This window comes from Narcine bancroftii, chromosome 4 (assembly GCF_036971445.1).
Source record: "Narcine bancroftii isolate sNarBan1 chromosome 4, sNarBan1.hap1, whole genome shotgun sequence".
NCBI classification, from domain to species: Eukaryota; Metazoa; Chordata; class Chondrichthyes; order Torpediniformes; family Narcinidae; genus Narcine; species Narcine bancroftii.
This window is the reverse complement of record NC_091472.1, coordinates 12,823,711-12,845,322: the sequence shown is the minus strand read 5'-3', so window position 1 is coordinate 12,845,322 and position 21,612 is coordinate 12,823,711. Positions and strand designations below refer to the sequence as shown.

At 41.1% G+C, this 21,612-nt stretch overlaps 1 protein-coding gene across 1 annotated transcript in view; it reads right to left on the bottom strand.

Annotated features, from left to right (window-relative positions):
- Positions 1 to 21,612, bottom strand: part of LOC138762345 (kinesin-like protein KIF13B) — a 212,459-nt gene that overhangs the window by 180,029 nt on the left and 10,818 nt on the right. Inside the window, exons 2-3 of the mRNA XM_069936114.1 lie at positions 20,552 to 20,616; positions 15,588 to 15,681 (exon numbers count right to left, since the gene is read on the bottom strand). Coding sequence (XP_069792215.1) covers positions 15,588 to 15,681; positions 20,552 to 20,616 — 159 coding nt within the window. The remainder of the gene's footprint in view (positions 1 to 15,587; positions 15,682 to 20,551; positions 20,617 to 21,612) is intronic.

The window sequence follows — 21,612 nt, the reverse complement described above, 5'->3', positions numbered from 1 at the left end:
ACGGTGAACTCCAGCCCTCTCCAGAAAAGTCGGGAAAAACAAGAGAAAATACAAAGGCACATAATAACATAACAATTTACAGCATGGAAACAGGCCATTAGGCCCTTCTAGTCCGCACCGAACCAAACACCCCTTTCTAGTCCCACCTCCCTGCACAATGCCCATAACCCTCCATCTTCTTCTCATCCATTCTCTTTTTTGTGTGTGGGTGCACCCAGGTTGTATTTTAACTATGATTTGGGTGGATTCAATATCACATTAGATCCATCACTTAATTAAACAGAATAAAACAAAAAGTCTGCAGACAGTGATTGAAGTTTAATCGACAGAAGTGCTGGGGCTTGAGTACTTAACACTGGTTATACAGATATATCTTTGCTTCCTATGAACAATCAGTACTTCTGTGTATTGAAGTTAATTAAACAGTCTGCACCATGGGAGTATCAGATCAGCAGGTCATCTGCACAAACTAAAATGAGAGCTGATATTCATCATGGATTTTCAGAAACTAGCAATGCAGTCTAATACAGTTTATTTTCCACACAATCTCTACCACTCTTTCCAAATAAGTCACAATTCAACATTGTGTTTTAAGTCACTTCAAGGGTTGAGAACAAGTGACTAAACTGGCTTCAAAATACGTGTAATAAATTACAATTTTAAATACCTCTATCAAATCATCCCTCAATCTTTTATACTCTAGGAAATAGTCCCAGCCTGCTCCACCTTTCCCTGCCATGCAAACCCTGAAACCCAGGCAACATTCTTGTGTAGTGAACTGGGATTCACTAGAAGTTTGCTGTACTAATGACTGGTCCTGCCTCCCGGCTCCTCGCCTGGGGACCCGTATATAACCCTGGTTTCCCGCCTAAACCCAGAACCCCTCTGAAGCCTGTTCATGAACTCTACCTGTGTGGCAAGTTAGTAAAAGTGTTAGTTCTCCCTCCATTCAAGTGTGAGCTTTTATCTACGCTACATCTTGTAAATCTCCTCTGCATTCTTTCTGTTCTGTTTATGTCCTTCCTATAATTCAGCAACCAAAACTGCAAACAATATTCCAAATTTGGCCTCACCAATGCCTTATACAACTTCAATAAGACATCTTAACTCCTGAATTCAATACTCTGATTTATGAAGGCCAACGTACCAAATGCTTTTTTCACCACTCTATCTACATGTGACTCAACTTTCAGCGAATTATATACCAGAATTCCTAAATCCCCTTGTTCTACCGTACTCCTCAATTGCCTACCATTTAACGTGCATGATCTTTGCTGATTAGACCTACAAAAATGTAGCAACTCACATTTATCAGTATTAAGCTCCATCTGCCATCTTGCAGTCTACTCTTCTAACTGTCCTATATCCCATTGCAAGCTTTGATAACTTTCTTCATTGTCCATACCATCATCAATCTTCATACCATCTGCATAATTTCTAATCCAATTTACCACTCTATCATCTAGATTATTAATATATATGACAAACAACAATGGACCCAGTACCGATCCCTGAGGCACTCCATGAGTCACCGGCCTCCAATTAGACAAACAATTTTCCACCACTACTCTCTGGCATCTCCCTTCCAACCATTGTTGAATCTATTTCACTACTTCAACATTAATACCTAATGCTTTAAACCTTACTAACTAATCTCTTCTGCGAAACCTTGTCAAAGGCCTTACTAAATTCCACATAGACAACATCCACAGCCTTCCCCTCGTCAACTTTCTTAGTAACCTCCTCGAAAAACTCTTAAGATTTGTTAAACATGATCTACCATGTACAAAACCATGTTGACTATTCCTAATCAAATCCCTGTCTTTCCAAATAATTGTATACACCATCTCCATTAATTTACCCACCACCGACATCAGACTCACAGGCCTATAATTACCAGGTTTACTTTTGGAGCCTTTTAGAAACAGCAGAACAACATGAGCCCTTCCCTCCAGTACCTCCCCAGTGGCCAGTGACATTTTAAATAGATCTGTCAGAGCCCCCACTATATAGGGCCTCAGGGCCCTAGGGAATATCTTGTCAGGACCCAACAGCTCTAGCATTTTGGTCCCCCTCCAGTTCAAGTACAGCCCATCCCTTTTGTACAGGTCAGACCTTCCCCAGGAGTACAGAAATTCAGACACAACCTTTTTGATGCCAGATTGAAGGAAAAGAGTTGCAGAGCATGGTAATAATAGGACTAACTCTAAAGGGAACAAAGTAATATCATAATATACGGAAGAGAGAAAGAATTTTTAAAATGAATTGATTCAATCTCATGTCATATTTGGTGAGATTCCTTCCCTAACTTTCAGGGCATGTGCTCCTCCAAAGTGAGCTTCCTGACCACCAAATTTAAATTTACCATCAGTTAACAAGGACCCAAGCTCTGGAAATACTTCCTGAAGAGGCACCACCTTACATATGAAATACTCTGATCAAGCTTAGGCTCAACTGCCCTCATATCTTTGTATGCAAGAAACACATCAAATTTTCTATGGTATCATTCTTGTGAAACACCTTAAGACATTTTGTTATGTTAACGAGAATATGTAAATGGATGCCGCTGTTGTTAAGATTATCAAACTAAGTTTCCACAATCTAATTATGTATGAAAACATCCTTCTAAGAGCAATAACCAGCAAGCTGTATACAATGGGGGTTTCAAAATGGAGATGGAGCTTCTTGCAGTAACCAGGCATTTGACCAACTGTGTCTCTCTTGTGAGGAACATCAGTGCTTCATTTCCATGGAGAGTAGAACTTCTGGGCCTCCAAATTTAAATCTTATCCCACAGCTTAAATCTTAACCACATTTCTTTCAAATAAAAAGAACCATGCACAAAAGCATCTTTTTTTGAGAAGCAACTCAATTTCCTGCCATCATTAGAAATTTTGTCTGGCCCTGAGGAAAAAGAATCTCAAGGTTGTATGTGATGACACTTGAGGTCACTGACAACAAATTTGAACTTGAACATTCATTGGAGGAATGTGCGTTTCAAACATCACCCATTCCAAATCGCCTTTGAGAAGGTCGTGATGAGGAGCGTTCTTGTGTGGATTGGAGGGCAACTTCCAATCTGACTATGCTTTTGACACCGTCGTCCTTACAGCTGGGCTCAGAAGGTACTGTCCAAATAACCTTGGTGTGTTGCTGCAGCTGGGGTACAAACTGCTGATATTGTACGTCAGTGGTGCATGGTATCAAACATAAACCATGCCTATTAAGGTCTGCAAATGCAGGCGCTAGATACATGTTCTGGCTCCTGACCAGAGCCAGTTTATATTGGAAATTTTAAAAATCTCTGCAAAAATTAGCCATGCTTACAATTCCAATGATAAACTTGAAAAATAGACATTTACAACTGTTTTTTTTTCCAGGGAAACAAATCATATTATTCCATTTTTAGATTTAGCAAAAAAGTTCTACAATTAATGCATGAGAGGATCTCCTTTTCTTCGATTTTCACTCAAAAGTCAAGATTTGTGTCCATTCGATATAACAATTTTCTTCTTTGGCTTGGCTTCGCGGACGAAGATTTATGGAGGGGGTAAAAGTCCACGTCTGCTGCAGGCTCGTTTGTGGCTCACAAGTCCGATGCGGGACAGGCAGACACGGTTGCAGCGGCTGCAGGGGAAAATTGGTTGGTTGGGGTTGGGTGTTGGGTTTTTCCTCCTTTGCCTTTTGTCAGTGAGATGGGCTCTGCGGTCTTCTTCAAAGGAGGTTGCTGCCCGCCAAACTGTGAGGCGCCAAGATGCACGGTTAGAGGCGATATCAGCCCACTGGCGGTGGTCAATGTGGCAGGCACCAAGAGATTTCTTTAGGCAGTCCTTGTACCTTTTCTTTGGTGCACCTCTGTCACGGTGGCCAGTGGAGAGCTCGCCATATAACACGATCTTGGGAAGGCGATGGTCCTCCATTCTGGAGATGTGACCCACCCAGCGCAGCTGGATCTTCAGCAGCGTGGACTCGATGCTGTCGACCTCTGCCATCTCGAGTACTTCGACGTTAGGGATGAAAGCGCTCCAATGGATGTTGAGGATGGAGCGGAGACAACGCTGGTGGAAGCGTTCTAGGAGCCGTAGGTGGTGCCGGTAGAGGACCCATGATTCGGAGCCGAACAGGAGTGTGGGTATGACAACGGCTCTGTATACGCTTATCTTTGTGAGGTTTTTCAGTTGGTTGTTTTTCCAGACTCTTTTGTGTAGTCTTCCAAAGGCGCTATTTGCCTTGGCGAGTCTGTTGTCTATCTCATTGTCGATCCTTGCATCTGATGAAATGGTGCAGCCGAGATAGGTAAACTGGTTGACCGTTTTGAGTTTTGTGTGCCTGATGGAGATGTGGGGGGGCTGGTAGTCATGGTGGGGAGCTGGCTGATGGAGGACCTCAGTTTTCTTCAGGCTGACTTCCAGGCCAAACATTTTGGCAGTTTCCGCACTGAACCAAGTACCCTCCTCTAATCCCACTTACCAGCACTCTGCCCATATCCCTCCATTCCCCCCTCCCATCCAGATACTTATCCAACTCTTTCTTAAATGACAAAATTGACCCTGCCTCTACCACCTTTCCCGGAAGCCCATTCCATACAGTAACCACTCTCTGAATAAAGAAGTTTCCCCTCATGTTACTCCTAAACCTTTGCCCGTCAACTCTCAACCCATGACCTCTTGTATCTATCTCTCCTACTCTCAATGGGAAAAGCTTTTCCGCATCAACTCTATCTATCCCTCTCATTATCTTAAACACCTCTATCAAATCCCCTCTCAGCCTTCTACATTCCAAGGAATAAAGACCTAATTTGGTCAATCTCTCCTTGTATTCCAGATGCTGAAACCCAGGCAACATTTTTGAAAATCTTCTCTGCACTCTCTCTATCTTGTTAATATCCTTCCTATAATTCGGTGTCCAGAACTGCACACAGTACTCTAAATTTGGCCTCACCAATGCCTTGTACAGTTTCATCATTACTTCCTAACTCCTATATTCTATGCACTGATTTATATAGGCAAGCATACTAAAGGCCTTCTTCACCACCCTATCCACATGCACTCCTACCTTCAGGGAACAATGCACTGTTATTCCTAGATCTTTCTGCTCCACTGCATTCTTCAACACCCTCCCATTTACCACATAGGTCTTGCTTTGATTATTCTTTCCAAAATGAAGCACCTCACACTTGTCAGCATTAAACTCCATCTGACATCTTTCTGCCCACTCCTCTAAGCAGTTTAAATCCCTCTGCAATCTTTGAAAACTCTCTTCATCATCCACAATTCCCTCTATTTCAGTATCATCTGCATATTTACTAATCCATTTTACCATCCCATCCTCCAGATCATTAATATATATGACAAACAGCAATGGTCCCAATACCGAACCCTGAGGTACATTGATGGTCACCGGCCTCCATCCTGACAAACAATTATCTACGACTACTCTCTGGCACCTTCCTTCCAGCCACTGTTGAATCCATTTGACTATCTCCAAATTAATAACCAAGGACTTAGCCTTCCTAATTAACCTCCCATGTGGAACCTTATCGAAGGTTCCAATTCTGTATTCTCCAAAGTTACTGTGATAACTAAGGTTGGATCCACAGGTGAGGCATGAGGTGATTAATAGGGGTTAGCTTCTAAGTATTTTAGAATATAATGCACTCCTAATGCCACTGGTGCTGGGTTTCTGCACACTCTCAATGCATGGCCATGAGATGTTCAATGCCAACCCAAAAACTCCTTCACTATGGGCAAATAAATCTAGACATACAGCACGGTAACAGGCCCTTTCAGCCCACAAGCCCGTGCCACCCAAATGATCTCCACCCCCAGTACATTTTAAATGGGGGAGGAAACCGGAGCACCCGGAGGAAACCATGCAGATACAGGGAGAACATACAAACTGACAGTGCCAGATTCAAACCTCTGTCATTGACACTGTACGGAGTTGCGCCTACCATGCTGCCATTTCTAACATGCCACCCATTTATGGCCAGGGATACTTATTAATCAGAAGGGATGCTGCATGCTTTCAAGGGGGGCTTGACAACATCCTTGAGGACTTCCACTATCCTTGAGAAATTTGGTCAGAGTTGAATAGAATCAGAATTTGTGGCCATGAACATGTCTCATGAATTCATTGTTTCCAGTAGCAGTATTATGCATTACAGATGCAAAAATTGCCACAAATTACTTTTTTTTTAAAAAATAAATTAGTGCAAAAGAAGAGAAACAGTGAGATTGTGTCCGTAGTTCATTCAGAAATTTGATGGCTCAGATGAAGAAGCTGTTTTTGTCCACTGGGTGTTCCTCTTAGGGCTCCTGCATCTCCTTCCTGATGGTAGCAGTGAGAAGAGGGCATGGCCTGGGTGGTAAGGGTCCTTGATGATAGAGTCAGACACAGCCTCTTAAAGATGTCCTTCATGCAGTGAAGACTAGTGCCCATAATGACGCTGACTGAGTTCTCAACTCTCTGCAGTCTTTTCAGCAAAGCACACTTTTTAGGACACTGGTGATGCAATAGCACACAACACACCATCTTCAACACAAAGCAGTTCAAGGTAATGGCTTTGCAACGACAGGACAGATCTTTAGAGAACTGAAGTTTAAGTTCTTCACCCTTTTCACTGCTGACCCTTTGATGAGGACCCCTCCTGAAGTCCAAAAACATTTCATTAGTTTTGCTAACATTGATACAAGGCTGTGGTTGTGACATCCTCCACAAGCTGATCTATCTCATTCCTGTACAGTTCCTCATTGCAGTCTGTGATTCTGCTGATGACCGCACTGTAGGTGGTATGTAAATTGTGTCGAGCCACACAGTCACGGGTGTAGAGTAGAGCAGTGGGAGAAGCACGCATCGTCAAGATGCGCCGGTGTTGATTGTCAGTGACGAGAAGACGTTGTTACCAATTTGTATTGACTGTCGTCTTCCAATGAGGAAGTCAAGGGATCCAGTTGCGAGGAGTGGGGGGATAACAGTGATCCATATTTGGAGCTTGTTGACCAGTACAGAGGGTTTGATGGTGTTGAAAGCTGAGCTGTAGTCGATGAAGAGTAGCCTGGTGTACGAGTGCTGTTGCCTAGGTGATGAAGATATTTCGACAATTATTGGCCAGGGCTGTATCCTTTCAAGGAGGGTTTGACAACATCCTTATATAACTTCCACTATCCACCAACGCCTTGAGAACTCTAGCTCCTTTTCCACTGGCACCTTGTCCCAGGAATTAATTGGGACAGGGACCAGAGGAAAAAGAAAACTGTTACCACACTGGCATCAAATGACATCATTTCATGCCACGGATTAACTACCTCGACCCCTTCTCATATCCCTGTTCTCAGATGACATTGGCATGCTGATAAAGCCGGTGGAAAATCGACAGCAGAAAGTAACCCCATTTCCCGTTGAAGGTAGGACACTCTGATCCCTGGGGATGAGTTGTGTCCCAGTTAAGGGTGGCCTAGTGGAAACAGCACAATGGGCTTCTTATCCCGGGACATTGCACAGCCAATTAACTGGGATGCCATTGGAAGAGGGGCTTCGAGTCGGAGCTGAACAGAACCAACTGCAAATTGCAACATTATGACTTGCAATATTGTATCCGGGATCTATAAAACTGAAACCTTGAGCTCTAACCCAACCATAAATAAACCAAGAGCAAAAATTTTTAATTAGAACAAAAAATATTTCAATGACTTATCAGTCCTTTAGACCTTCCAGTGATACCTAGATCACTGAATGATAAAAGCATCCAGAAACACACTCATCCCATTGAATCTATGCAATTCCTTGTGGAGCAATTCTTCTGCTGTTGGGTCTAACTACATTGCATGAGAATTCAACAAAACCACCTACAGGACCCACTAACCTTTACGGAGGAAAAACCCAACACCCCAACCCCTTGCAACCGCTGCAACTATCCTTTACTAACCATCAAATGACCCAAAGTAATCAACTGCACAAATCAAGCAAAGCCCACTGTTTATGACACTGGTGATGGAACAGAGAGCAGTTCAAGGTGATAGGAACATAGGGAGTAGGAACAGGAGTAGGCCAAAAATGGCCCATCGAGCCTGCTCCGCCATTCAATACGATCATGGCTGATAGCTTACCAACATCTTCATGTACAAACAATGGAAAAGAAAACCTGCTGTAAACTAACTCAACAAATAATATAATTGTCATGCTACACAATACTATGAAAACAATCTGTTCATGACCTAAACTGTTTAGAATATCGATCATTTATTTGATTTAAAAATAGCTGCTTATACAGATGAATAAAATTATTTAATTCCCTGGCACCAGAAAACTTAAAATAGTCTCATAATAATTTTCCAGTGGATTAATTTTAAAGTATTGTATCCATTAGGCCATCTGACCACTTTAAATATTTATCACTAAATGAAAGTGCCTCATCCTAACGTCAGTCCCAATCATACAATATATGCTCAAGATTTAACCATTCTATTCCACTTGTTTCTCAATACGTCCCGAAGGAAATAAAAATTTGCACAAGTCATCAAAAATAAATTACCAAATTTGTCTAAATTTGATACTTGTCCTGGAATCAAATGTAATCTAAATGTTGAACTCTCTTTCTATATATTAAGAATTAAGAGTACCAAAGAATTACTGAAAAAATAATTTTGCACTGTTTTGTATTTGCAGTTTTAGAAGAAAATGTTTTTGAAAGCATTTTTAAAGTAAAATTTTGGATTGTACAAAATATAACAATGTTGCTGAAATGGATCATTGTGAGACATAACTTTGGTGGCAGATGCACACAAGCCACCAAGGACCTGCTAACAATTAGTAATGGTGTCCCCTGATATAGTGTCGTTTGCAAACTGTTTTCTCATAATCTGCTTGGCCTTTGGCACAGCATCTGGACGGATGGGGGTGGCAGGGGAGGGACTAGAGATTGATTTCACATTCCAATTTCGTATTGCTTGGGCTTCTGGGCATCCCATATTCTGCTGCTCCTACAAGAACCTGAACACCAAATTCAGGTTTACCGTCTGGCACCAAAACTAACACTTTACTTCAAGGCACATCTTCAGCTGGTTTTATTATGGCCTTGTTGAATTGTGTAACTGATTTTGATAATTCATGCATCTGAACCCAAGATCCTGCTGCCTCTGTATGCTATATCCAGTAAGGATACAAGATTTTAAAAAACACGATGCTGGAGAAGCTTAGCAGGTCAAACAGTGTCCTTTATCTAACAAAGATAAAAATAGATGAAATCAACGTTTCAAGCTTGAGCCCTTCATCCAGGTGTGGAAAAATGTTGGCAGGTGTTGGAATAAAAAGGTAAGGGGGAAGCATGGGGTGAGGAACATGGCTGCAAAGGCAAGAGGCAATAGGTGGAGAAGGGAGGGAAGGCACAGCAGCAAACAAGGGGAGGAAGGATGGCTATGTGAATAAAGAGGGAAGAAGGTGGAGAGCTGAGGGAAAGAAGTCAGGGGGGAGGGAGGGGGAAAGGAGAGCATATTAGCAGAAAGTGGAGAAGTCGGTTAATGCCATCAGGCTGGAGAGTGCCCAGACAGAAAATCAGCTGTTGTTCCTCCAATTTACAGGTGGTCTTTGTGGGGTAGCACATGAGACAAGCGAGTATGGGAGTGGAACGCAGAAATGAAATAGTTGGCTACTGAGAGGTCTCTGTCACTGGAACTCAGTGAAGCGATCACCCAGTCTCTCCAATGTAGAGAAGGCCACAAAAGGGAGCACCGGATGCAGTAAATCAATCCTGCAGATCCACAAGTGGATCTTTTCACTTGAAAAGGACTGTTTTACTTCCAAGGATACAGCTTCTGGCTTTCAAATAGAAATGTAACCCATCACTAATAGTGGTTAATTTGCCAAATCTGCACCATTCTGCAAATGCATTAATATATTCCTGTATTTTATTTTGTCATTGCATTTCTTAATAAACAAGCCCCCTTCTGTGCCTTTGTTGAGAGCAAATAGAGACAAAGGGAGATCATAAAAATAGCTGCTGCGCCTCACCTAGTCCATGCCAGTCATCAACCACCAACATACACTAATCCCATATTAATCATATTTTCTATTCCTCCCACACCCTTCAACCACTCATCGACATACAAGGGACAATCTATGATGGTAAAATAACCTACTAACCCACAGGTCTTTAGGAAATGGGAAAAATACTGAGCCCTCAGGGAAAAGACACAAGGAGAATATGCAAACACCACACATATTGGTCAGGGTCAGAACTGAATGCAGATCTCTGATGCTGCGAGACAGCAGCTCCACTGGCTGCACCATTCAGTCTTTGTTCTCCAAACTTCTTTTCCTTCTCTGTAACTGAAAACTTTTTTACCAGCATTGACTTGAATCTTACACTCTGGTTCTCTCTCCACTGAGACTTTCTGACCTCTTGAGTATTCTGAGCATTTTCAGTTTTCCATTTGATTTCCAACATTTGGATACTTTTGTTTTGAAATAAAATTGTGAGAAACTGGATTAGAAAACCACAACAAATTTTGCCCTCTATAAAAGGGCACTGGAGGATGTGCACAAAAGTTAAATGGAATAATACAAGAATTAAGAGGTTATACTCTCTGAAAAGATGGAAGCATTTCAGTCCAGAAAAGCTGGAGAGCTGACCTTATAGGAACCCCATACATCCAATAATTCTGAGAAATTTCTTTCCAAAAAAAAGTGACAAGAACGGGAAATACCCTCCAATTGAATGGGGCAGCTAATAATTGCTAGTATCGGAAGACACGTGGGAAAAAGAGGAAGAAAACAATCTGCTGATAGGTTGAAAGGAAGCCTAAACATAAAACCCATGGGCTTGTGGAGACATGAGAGACTGCAGATGCTGGAAGATGGTACAAAAAACAAATTGTTGCAGGTACTCAGCAGGTCAGGCAAATGGTCAATGACTCAGGTTGAGAAACTGCAATGGATAGAGTGTAAGGTGGATAGCCATTATAAAAGAGATGAGGGAAGGAGGCGAAGCCAGAACTGGCAAGAAATAGATGAACTCAGGATAGGAGGGAATGATGAACAGATGAAGGAGGTGGAGATTGATGGAAATAGTGATGGAGTCTGGTAACGACCTGCAGACAAAGGGCTGCAAAATATGGAATCTGCTAAGAAAGGAAGGTGATGTGTGGAACAAGGTGATGGACAGATGGAAGTAGAGACTCAGTGGGCTTGTATGAATGAAATGGAACAGGGGGTGGGGGGGGGAGGAATAAAACCAGGTAAAAAGGGTTTGGGGGGAAAAAAGGGAATGTTGGGAAGGAACTGTTTGATCAGAAGATAAGAGAACCCATAGAAGGGGTGCACATTAGCTGAAATTGATGAATTCAACATTTATCCTGTTGGGTTGCATACTGCCCAAGGTAGAAATGAGTTGCTGTTATTTTAATTGTCTTTGGCCTCATCCTGGCAGTAGAAGAGGCCAAAAGCAGACACATCAGTGTATGAATAATAACCTCCTCCAAATTCATCTATTCATTTGGTGTTCTTGTTGTGAGATCAAATACTGACTAAGCCACCGCTTGCCAAGTTCTTCCATTCTTTCTACAAAGGCCATCCAGAGTTCCCAGTTGTAAACCATTTTAACTCCCCTCTCGACAACAACACAGCTGACCCATCAGACCGCATAGAGACCGCATTGCTGGGAATGTGGGCCTGGAAGAGGACATAAACATTGGTTCTCATTATATTTGGACTTGGAGGATTTCATAAAGACAGAGTTGCAAGTATTTCTGCTGAGCCCAAGCTGCCTAATGTAGGAAGTACATGGAGGCAGGAACCAGTTTTGCCTGATAAAGTGTGCTTTTTGATAAGTTTGCAGTCTTGAACTCCAAACACTTTTCTCACCACAAAAATGTTACTCCTCATCACAAATACATTGCAGTTATGCAGATGAAGCTTGTGAATGCACATAGAAGCCCAGTTTCAAGTAATGACTCACTAAACCATACAAGAGAACGCAGTTCCACATAACAAATGCAAAACAAAGGTCCGCCGCCAACCCGCCCCTGTTGTACATCAAAGCTGTCCAAGAGTAAAGGTCCACAACAAAAAAAGTGATTGCTTCACATGTATCGGGAGCCCCTCCTAATGGATTAATGAAATTCACTACAGCTTTCACTGTGGTCTTCAGCTGGCTAAGAAGGCACTGAAATAAAAAAAATCAAGATTTCACACAGGATATTGTGGAAGAAACTGACAACACAATCAGTGTGATCTCCAGTAAACCGCTTTCGTACAAAATTGGCACAATATTCAGCACTTCTCGAGTGCAGGTGGAATAATGAATGATTTGCTATAATTAAGAATGAATACTTTTTAAAATTTCCATTAGAATTATATATTGTTTGAATCCCTTAATAACCGTGCATAATAAAGACACTTTCAAATTGTTAAAAATAAAAATTCTAACAATGAGTTCGTCATGCATTCTTCTCAACTCCTTCAGATCAGAAGACTCCTCTCAAAGCCAATGCCAGATACCCAATACAAAAAAATTATTGTGCTAGACTTCAGCTATAATTGTACTCCTAGTGACCATCATAAAATGAGAAAAGTTACACGAAATGATAAATTTTAGAGAAAGCTTATACTCAAACTGACAAAATGCTAATGCTCTTTGTGTTTTATTTAAATTTTACAATTTTTTTCCACAATATCATCTATCTTTTTATGTCTACTCTGCTAATGTGATTTTGGGGCAGCCCAGTGGGATAACCCATCAGAATTTCCCTGACCCCTGCCATAAAGTACAGGAAAATTGCTTGGTCTTAAAAGGCTTCAACAGCTATTTTCTAAGATCAGTTACATGAGAACTTCTCCTTGGGGAGAAAAACTGAAAGAATTACATCCTCATGTGTATTTGCAAGTGGCAATGATCGATCTCTGGTTGGACATCACTCCCTCCCTGAGCAACAAAAGACAGATTGAGCTTGCAGATAGAAAAAAATCTGGATTATGAAGCAAATCAATGTAAGATAATAACCTAGAAGCATAGCAGTTGGTGAATCAACAACTAAATAATCATACAAATAAGTATTTCAATAATAACATTTCAACCAAAGAATGAGAGATAATTTGAACCAATTTCTAAATTGGAGATTGAACCAAATCTCTAAAATAGTGGTTCCCAACCTTTTTCTTTCCACTCACATTATAATTTAAGTATTCCCTCTCCCATAGGTGCTCTGTGATTAGTAAGGGATTGCTTAAGGTGGTATGTAGGTGGAAAGAAAAAGATTGAAAAACACTGTTTTAATTGTACCTCATTGACTCGTTATGTGCACGGGTTCAGAACTCCAAGGGAAATGGCCCAATTTTTCTCAAGCAAAATATTTCAGTAACATTTGGTTCTAGAGCAGTTATTCTCAACCTTCCCTTCCCACTCACATACCACTTTAAGCAATCCCTTACTAATCACAGAGCACTTACGGCATAGGGATTACTTAAAGTGGGATGTGAGTGAAAAGTAAAAGGTTGAGAACCACTGCTCTAAAAGAAAACAAAAGAACGAAGTAATGCTCTTCAAAGCATTCCCTATTCTGCTGTTTCCAAACTACTCATGCATTAGTTATAATATAACACAATTTATTTCACATTCACTTGGGTTTGGTCATTGAAAGATTCTGTAACCCAAAATGCCAGTGTTGCTCACACAAGTGGATCCCTTGCCCCATACAACAGGAATTAATTTTTATTTTAATCGTTTTAAAGTTCCATTGGAATTATATGTTGTTTTAATTTCTTAATGACCTTGCAATAATAAAGACACTTTCAAATTATTAAAATAAAAACATTCCAACAATGAGTATGGAATGCATTCTCAGCTCCTTCCAATCAGGCGACTCCTCTCAAAGCCATCACTTGATACCCAGTATTCATCCCTCATCGACTTTGTCGAGTTAGTAGGGAGCCACTTTTTAATGACTTTGGCAGTTCCTTTGGTGAAAGTATTCCTAAGTGTTTTTAAGGTACGTTCCAGGACTTTGAACCAGTAATGAAGGGTGCTCAATTTGGAGGATCATCTGCAGGCAGTGATATTCCCATGTGCTTGTTGTCCTTGCCTTTTTGGTGTTCATGGTTCAGGAGTAGCAGTGTGGGTGAATAACTAAAGATCCTTTTCAGTCACCTGCCACTGTGCAAGGATGATGGAAAGAATGATTCAAGATTGTATTTCTTGCCATGTACACAAAATGAATGAATGTTTCGAGAGGATGAATGAGGTGTTGTTCAATGAGCTGCTTTGCTTTGGATGGAGGTGGAGCTGTTTGGGAGTGAGCTTTTCGAGAGTTGTTGGTGCTACATTCATTCACGCAAGTGGAGAGTGTTGCACTGTAATTTGTGCCTTCTGTACAACCAAAAGGCCCTGCAGACAAGTTACAGGCAACAACTTATCCAACTCCAACCTCTTCACATGGCTAAAGCATTCATAGACCTGTAGTTGTCCAAATGAGTTTTGAGTCAATGGTGACACCCAAGACATTAATAAAGGGTGATAGCGATGGTCATTGAACATCAAGGGGAGATGGTTGCCTGGAACTTCTGTGAAGTCAATGTTACTCGCCAGTTATCAGGCCCTTCCTAATGGGGTCTACGCCTTGCTGCATGCAGACATGGATGTTTCACTTACTGAGCAATTATGAATATAACTGAGTAGTGGCAATATAGAAGGGATTAATTTGATATCACATCAAGAGATTATGCTTACATAATTCACTATTACATTTTAAAGATGTCAGCTTTAGAAATTGCACCATTATTATTTATCAACAAACAAGGTTGATTTTTTTTTATTTCAATTCTGCGCCGACATATCTCTCCATGGCCTCTGTATTGTGGGGGGTTGTGGCTGTCATGGATCAGCACTGCCCACTACCTGGTCGGAAGACACCCCACCTGCCAATTCAAGGTTTGGCCCTGCCCCACCCATCAGTGGACACCTGACCATTGGCCCCTTTAAGAACCTTTGCACTTGGTCTTGGGCCATTGGCCTTTGTAATCGACGAGAGTGTCCTGTTTATAAATTACACTATATGACCTGCTGACTTTCTCCAGCATTGTGTTTTTACTTCAGACACTGCATCTGCAGACTTTCATGCTTTACTTTATCAACTAGATTGATCCAGCGGGACACAAAATCTGTTTCCCTACATACAGCAGGCAGTGCATACTCACATTGAGGGGAAAAAAAAAATCACAAGACACTGGATAAAGTCAGCAAGTCAAGCAGAATCTGTAATGGTGGTGGTGGGGGTGGGAGTATATGAATTGTTGATGGTTCGAGCTAAGACCTTGCACTAGGTGTGAGAGCGGAGAGGGAAGACAGCGGGTATAAAGAGGAAAAAGAAAAGGAAGAGACTGGGGTCAGGAGGTGATGTTAACATAATTTTGCTTCCCCTCTATACAAAAGGAAAGATGCCGGATTCCTTAAAGTTAAGTAATATTTCATACTGAGAACTAAGATGCTGTATCCAACTGCTCAAGATAATATTGCAACACTGTGACTTAGCAATAAATTTCAAAGTACACCAACATGCAAACTAACAATGCTATTCAAAACATAGAGAACAGCTTACCTGCTATCTCCTTTACCGAGGTTTGCAGCAGCTGGAGTTAGGATTGTCTGATTGCCTTCAACGTCCACAACACATTTGGTTTTCAAATCAATCTCTGAAAAGAATAGTTATACATTATTTGGCAAGAAAAAAATGTGGGATAAAGAAGTTTTTTTGGAGGTCAAAAACAAGAAAAAAAAACTTGTTATTTAGTGAAATACAAAAACTGTCGATGCTTCATTTCAACTTTTGGTGATGGATATCAGAGCGCCACAGGACTGCGCTCTTTGCCCCCTGATCTTCTCACTTTTTCCACTGTGTGGCTTGCTACGACAATAACACCATCTACAAATTTCCTGGCAATACCATGTTATATAAAGAAAGGTGACGAGTCAGCATATAGGGAGATTGAAAATTTGGCTGAATGGTGCATCAACACAACCGCGCAAAGTTGCAAGGAGCTGATTGTTGACTTCAGGAAGGGAAAGCCAAAGGCAAATTTAAGTTCTTGGGAGTCATCATCTCAAAGGATCTTTCCTGGACTCAACACATTAATGACATCGTGAAGAAAGCACATTAGCACCTTGACTTCCTCAGGAGTTTTCAGAAACCCTGGCGAATTTCTGCACGTGGGGTGGAAAGTGTGCTGACCAGCTACATCATGGTCTGGTTTGGGCACACCAATACTCCTGAGCACAATGCCCTCCAAAAGGTAGCAGACACAGCCCAGTACATCACAGGCAAAATCTTCGCCACCATTGAGAAGATCTAGAGGGAACACTGCCATTGGAGAGCAGCAGCCATCTTGCCACTTGGCACACACTGTTCTTGCTGCTACCATCAGGAGAAAGGTGTAAGTGCCATAAGACTTGCACCACCAGGTTCAGGAACAGTTGCTGCTACCCCCACCCCACCACCCGCCCACCCCCACCACCACCATCAGAATTCTCAATGACAAACTCAATCAGGGACTCATTTAAGGATTCTTACTTTTGCACTTCATTGATTTTTTTATTCTCTCTGTATTTCTTTATTTGTTTACATTTCTTTCTGTGTTTACACATGTACGTTGTGTAGTTCTTTTTCTTTGCACTTTTCAGTAAGTAGTACTCTGCCTTGCCTGCAGGAAAAAAGAATCTCAGGGGTTGTATGGGATGTCATGTATGTACAAGAAATCGGAAATCTATATATAAAAGCTCCATTGTCGAGCAGCTAAAATGTTTCATTGTACATTCAATTATTCTTCTACAATGTGACAATGCGTCATCCTATGGTCCGCGTCATCTCTTTGTTCTCACCTGCTCTCTCTAATGTCCCTATTCTTGACTAGTCTTCCATCGAGTTCTGACCCAATGCAACTCCCTACCCAGGTTCCCCCATTGCTTCACTTCAACCACTCTTTTGATTTTTCATCTTAATCTTCACACCTTTTTTTAATTTTTATGTTTCTGATCTGCTTTTTTTTTTTAATTTCCATTCTTGTGACTCATTTTTGGTTTAAGAGACAAGAGGCACCTAAGATTATATTGATCCGGATATATAAAAAAATAACATTTAGTTAACTTGCTATTGTAGCTCCAAGTTTAACAAGTGAGCAGCAATGGATTCAGAGTCTTTGCCGTGATCCTCCATTAGTTCCTCTCAGTGAGGCTAGATGCAAGAGTTGGCACGGGTGCCAAGGCAAGAATGGCCTTGACATAGGAACACTGAAAATGGGGATGCACTGCTGAACACAAAGGCCTCTTGTATCAAGGTGAATCACAATTTAAATTCTAATGATGAAACTTAAAATTACAATTTTTTAATTTAGACATACAGCATGGTAATAGGCCATTTTGGCCCATGAACCCGTGCTGCCCAGTTACGCCTGACTGACTACACCCACGATACATTGTGAATGAGGGTAGGAAACTGGTGCCACCGGGGAAAACGCAGGCACGGGGAAAACGTAAAACTCCTTCCATATGGTGCGGGATGTGAACCCTGCTCCCGATCGCAGGAGCCGAAACAATGTTGTGCTAACCGCTACGCTAACTGTGCCACCCCAAATATCATCAAATATTGACAAATTGACAACCTATTCCATTTCTATCAGCCCACAGCCAATTCTCGTCAGTCCGTCACCAAGTCGGTTGTATCTAGGAAAAATAATTAAGTCAAGGATCTGGCAAGAAAGAATCCAAGGCTGGGAAAGCCACAAAGCGTGGAAAGTGATCAGTGAAGAGCAAGTAAAACAAGCTCAGCGTCGTCAGATGTGGTTGTGCTACAATTACTCTGCAGCCCCAATAACATGGGGCTTTCTTCCCAGCTTCTCCTTCCTTAATATTGGTAATATAAGAATGAGATAACTCCTTTTCCACTTTCTCTCTGGCCCTGGCACTCAACGTTCGCAAATAATTGTGGACTTCGGGATGGGAAAGCAGGAGAACACACACCAGTCCTGGTCGAGGGGTCAGGAGTGGAGAGGGTAAGGAACTTCAAATTCCTGGGAATCAACATCTCTGAAGGCCTATCCTGGGTCATTGTGTTGATGTAAAAATGAAGGCATGCCGGCGCCTCTATATTGTTGGGAATTTGAGGAGATTTGTGTCACCAAGGATCCTTCCAAATTTCTAAAAGTGTACCATGGAGAGCATTCTGACTGGTTGCATTACTTTTCTCTTTTTGAACTAATTATTTTTTAAGCTCATATTTACAGAATTGTAACTTATAGCCATTTTACACCTGAAATGCACAATACTGCTGCCACAAAACCACAAACCATTGGACAGGTTCATGACAATAAACCTGATTCTAATTCTTCTTAACTCTTCCTTCTCTTGGGGAAGTGACTGGCATCCTTTGTTTACCCATTTTGTTATTTAGCAACAATGGCAGAAATCCTGAACACAAAAATACATTCTACCATTCTATGACCAAGCACATTGGCACTGGACAACACTGTAGAAAATAATAAACTGCTATTTGTAATCAATTATCTAAGCTTAGGACAAGTTTTTCTTGTAAATCTGTAACCAAATAATAATCAAGGACATGGATGCTGAAAGATTTGTTATTAGAAAGCATTTGAAAACAAAAAAAAATTAGAATTGTAGAAGAGTCAGTAACTATTGTAACTTCAATTTCCTAGATCAGTGCTTTTTGATTTGGTCTTTCCTCATGTGCTGGTGGTTAATTTTGCCAGAATAAGGACTTGCATAAAATAAATGCTTCTGACAAGCTGAGTTACTCAAATACCCCATTAAGCGTAACATATCTGAGAATTTGATGCATTATTCCCACACTTCAGAATTCTTTCCTAATGTTTGTCCCAGTAAGAGCCTCAAAAGAGAATTCAAAACATTATTCAACACTTGGGGAAGACCAACATGCTACAGAAGGTAGCAATGCTCTCGCACTAGCCCTATCTATTTGCTAAACAACAAACTGTGTGTGATAGGCCATTCGTTGCTAGACAATTGATCAAGTAATTTGCTAAATATCTTCTTGGCCTGAGTTTCACAGATACTGCCTTCATTTCATGGCCAAAAGAGCTTAATCCAATTGACAGTTGATACAGAGGGAGCACAGAAAACAGAGAGAATGAGCCCCTGAATACAAAAGCTGTTTTTTGGTATGCATAGTGCATGCTCTAGGTGAAGTAACAAATTCAGAGGCTGTGGAAGGAAACAAGTAGCCAATGTATCGACATTGCAATGACGAAACTGAAATAGTTCATTACTTCTGCAGGCACATGCAAAGATGAGCATGAAAGTTCATGTAAAAGTTCAGTAAAGAGAACATTGAAAAGTCTGTCATACACATCTTGCATTACTACAAATTTCATTCTATATACATTCAGAACATGGACAGAATAGTACAGCATAAGAACAGGCCTTTTGGCCCTGAACAGGATTCCAAATTAAACCAAATCCTTCTGCTTGCACAGGATATGCATCCTTCTATTCCACAGAACGTTACAACACAGAAACAGGCCCCTTCAGCCCTTCTAGTCTGTGCCAAATCATTTTTTTTTGCATAGTCCCATTAACCCGCACCCAGTCCATAGCCTTCTACACCTCTCCCATCCAGGTACTGGTCCAAATTCTTCTTAAATATTAAAATTGAACCCTCATTTCCCACTTCACCTGGCAGCTCGTTCCACACCCCCACCACTCTCTGTATCAAGAAGTTCCCCCCAAACCTTTTCCCCTTCAACTCTTAACCCATGTCCTCTGGTTTCCATTTCACCCATCCTCAGTGGAAAAAGCCGATCTACGTTTACTCTGTCTGTCCCCTCATAATTTTAAATACCTCTATCAAATCTCCCCTCATTCTTCTAGGCTCCAGGGAATAAAGTCCTAACCTTTCCCTGTAACTCAGTTCCTGAAGTCCATTCAACATCCTATTAAATCTTCTCTGCTCTCTTTCTATCTTATTGATATCCTTTCCTGTAGTTAGGTGACCAAAACCACACAATACTGGAAATATGAAGGGCCGAGATGGCCTGTTTCCATGCTATAAACTGTTATATGGTTATATGGCCTCACCAATGTCTTATACAACTTTAACATAGCATCCTAACTCCTATATTCAATACTTTGATTTACGATGGCCAATATGCCAAAAGCTCTCTTTACAACCCTATCCAACCCTATTCCACTTTCATGAAATTATGCATCTGTATTCCCAGATTCGTCTGTTCCTGCATATTCATTATCAAACAGCCTTTTAGTCACCTCTATCACATCTGTTTCTGCTACTTCCTATGACATTCCATTCGAGGCCCCATCCCCTCCGTGTAAAAAAAGGCCCGGGGATTTTCTTTGAACACTACACCCCTTCTCCTTAAATGCAATATTATTACCCTGGGGGAAAAAAATTCCAACTGTCTACTCAATTTATGCCTTCCACAATTTTATAAACTTTGTTCAGATTCTCCTCAGCTTCTGACACTCCAGAGAAAAACCACCCAATTTTGTCCAACAGGTCCCCGTAGCTCATACCATTTAATCCAGCCAACACCCTGGTTAATCTTTTCTGTGCCTTTTCCAAAGCCTCCATATCCTTCCTGTAAATTGGGCAACCAGAATTACTCACAATAATTCAGGTTGTCCACAGTTTTAAGGAGAAGGGGACAAACACAGGAGGGATGGGTGTGATTTTACAAAAAATTATACTTTGATGGGTGGAATCGGCTTCCTCATCTACATGCCTCTTTTCCAAATAAAAGAAAATACTGGAAGTACTCGACAGGTCAAGAAATGGACATGCAAACATATTGTTTGCATTTTAGGCCAGTAATCTTTCTGTCTTTCTGACTTCTATTGTTAACCTTGTTTCTCAGCTTTTGTCTGATCAGAGAAGTTCCAACCCTTTGCTTTTGATTTCAGATTTGCAGTATCTGCGGTATTTTGCTTTATGATAATAAATGTGGGCTACATGATAATGATTATATTGTCAGAGACATTATACACTGCATAAATGCACTGAAGTTCTTTTTGTGTAGCTGAAAATGCATTTCTTTTAAAAAAAAATCAAAAATTGAATTTAAAAACTCAATAAATACACAAAATTATCAACAATAAATGAGATTATTATAGATAATAAACATAATTGCATGCCATCATTTCACAGTCCTGGTTAATCAGCGTTTAATTATTTAGAAGAACGTGAAACAGATCTTCAAATTTATCCAAATAGCAGTGATTTTGTTTTTGTCAGAACGCATCATTTCCTTGTAGAGCACGTGGCACGGTAATAGGCCCTCTCGGCCCATGAACTCAGGCCGCCCAATTACACCCAATTGACCAATAACCCACAGTACCTTTTGAAGGGAGGGAGGAAACCGGAGCCCATGGGGAAAACCCACATAGAAAAGGGGAGAGCATACAAACTCCTTCCAGACAGCATGGGATTCAAACCCCAGTCTCAATCACTGGTTTTGTAATAGCTAACTGCTATGCCAATTGTATTCTGGCATTTCTGATTTTTTTTTTCAGGTTTCCAGCATCTGCATTTTTTTTTGCTTTACAGTTACTGAAACTCCTAAACTCTGCTCTAACCC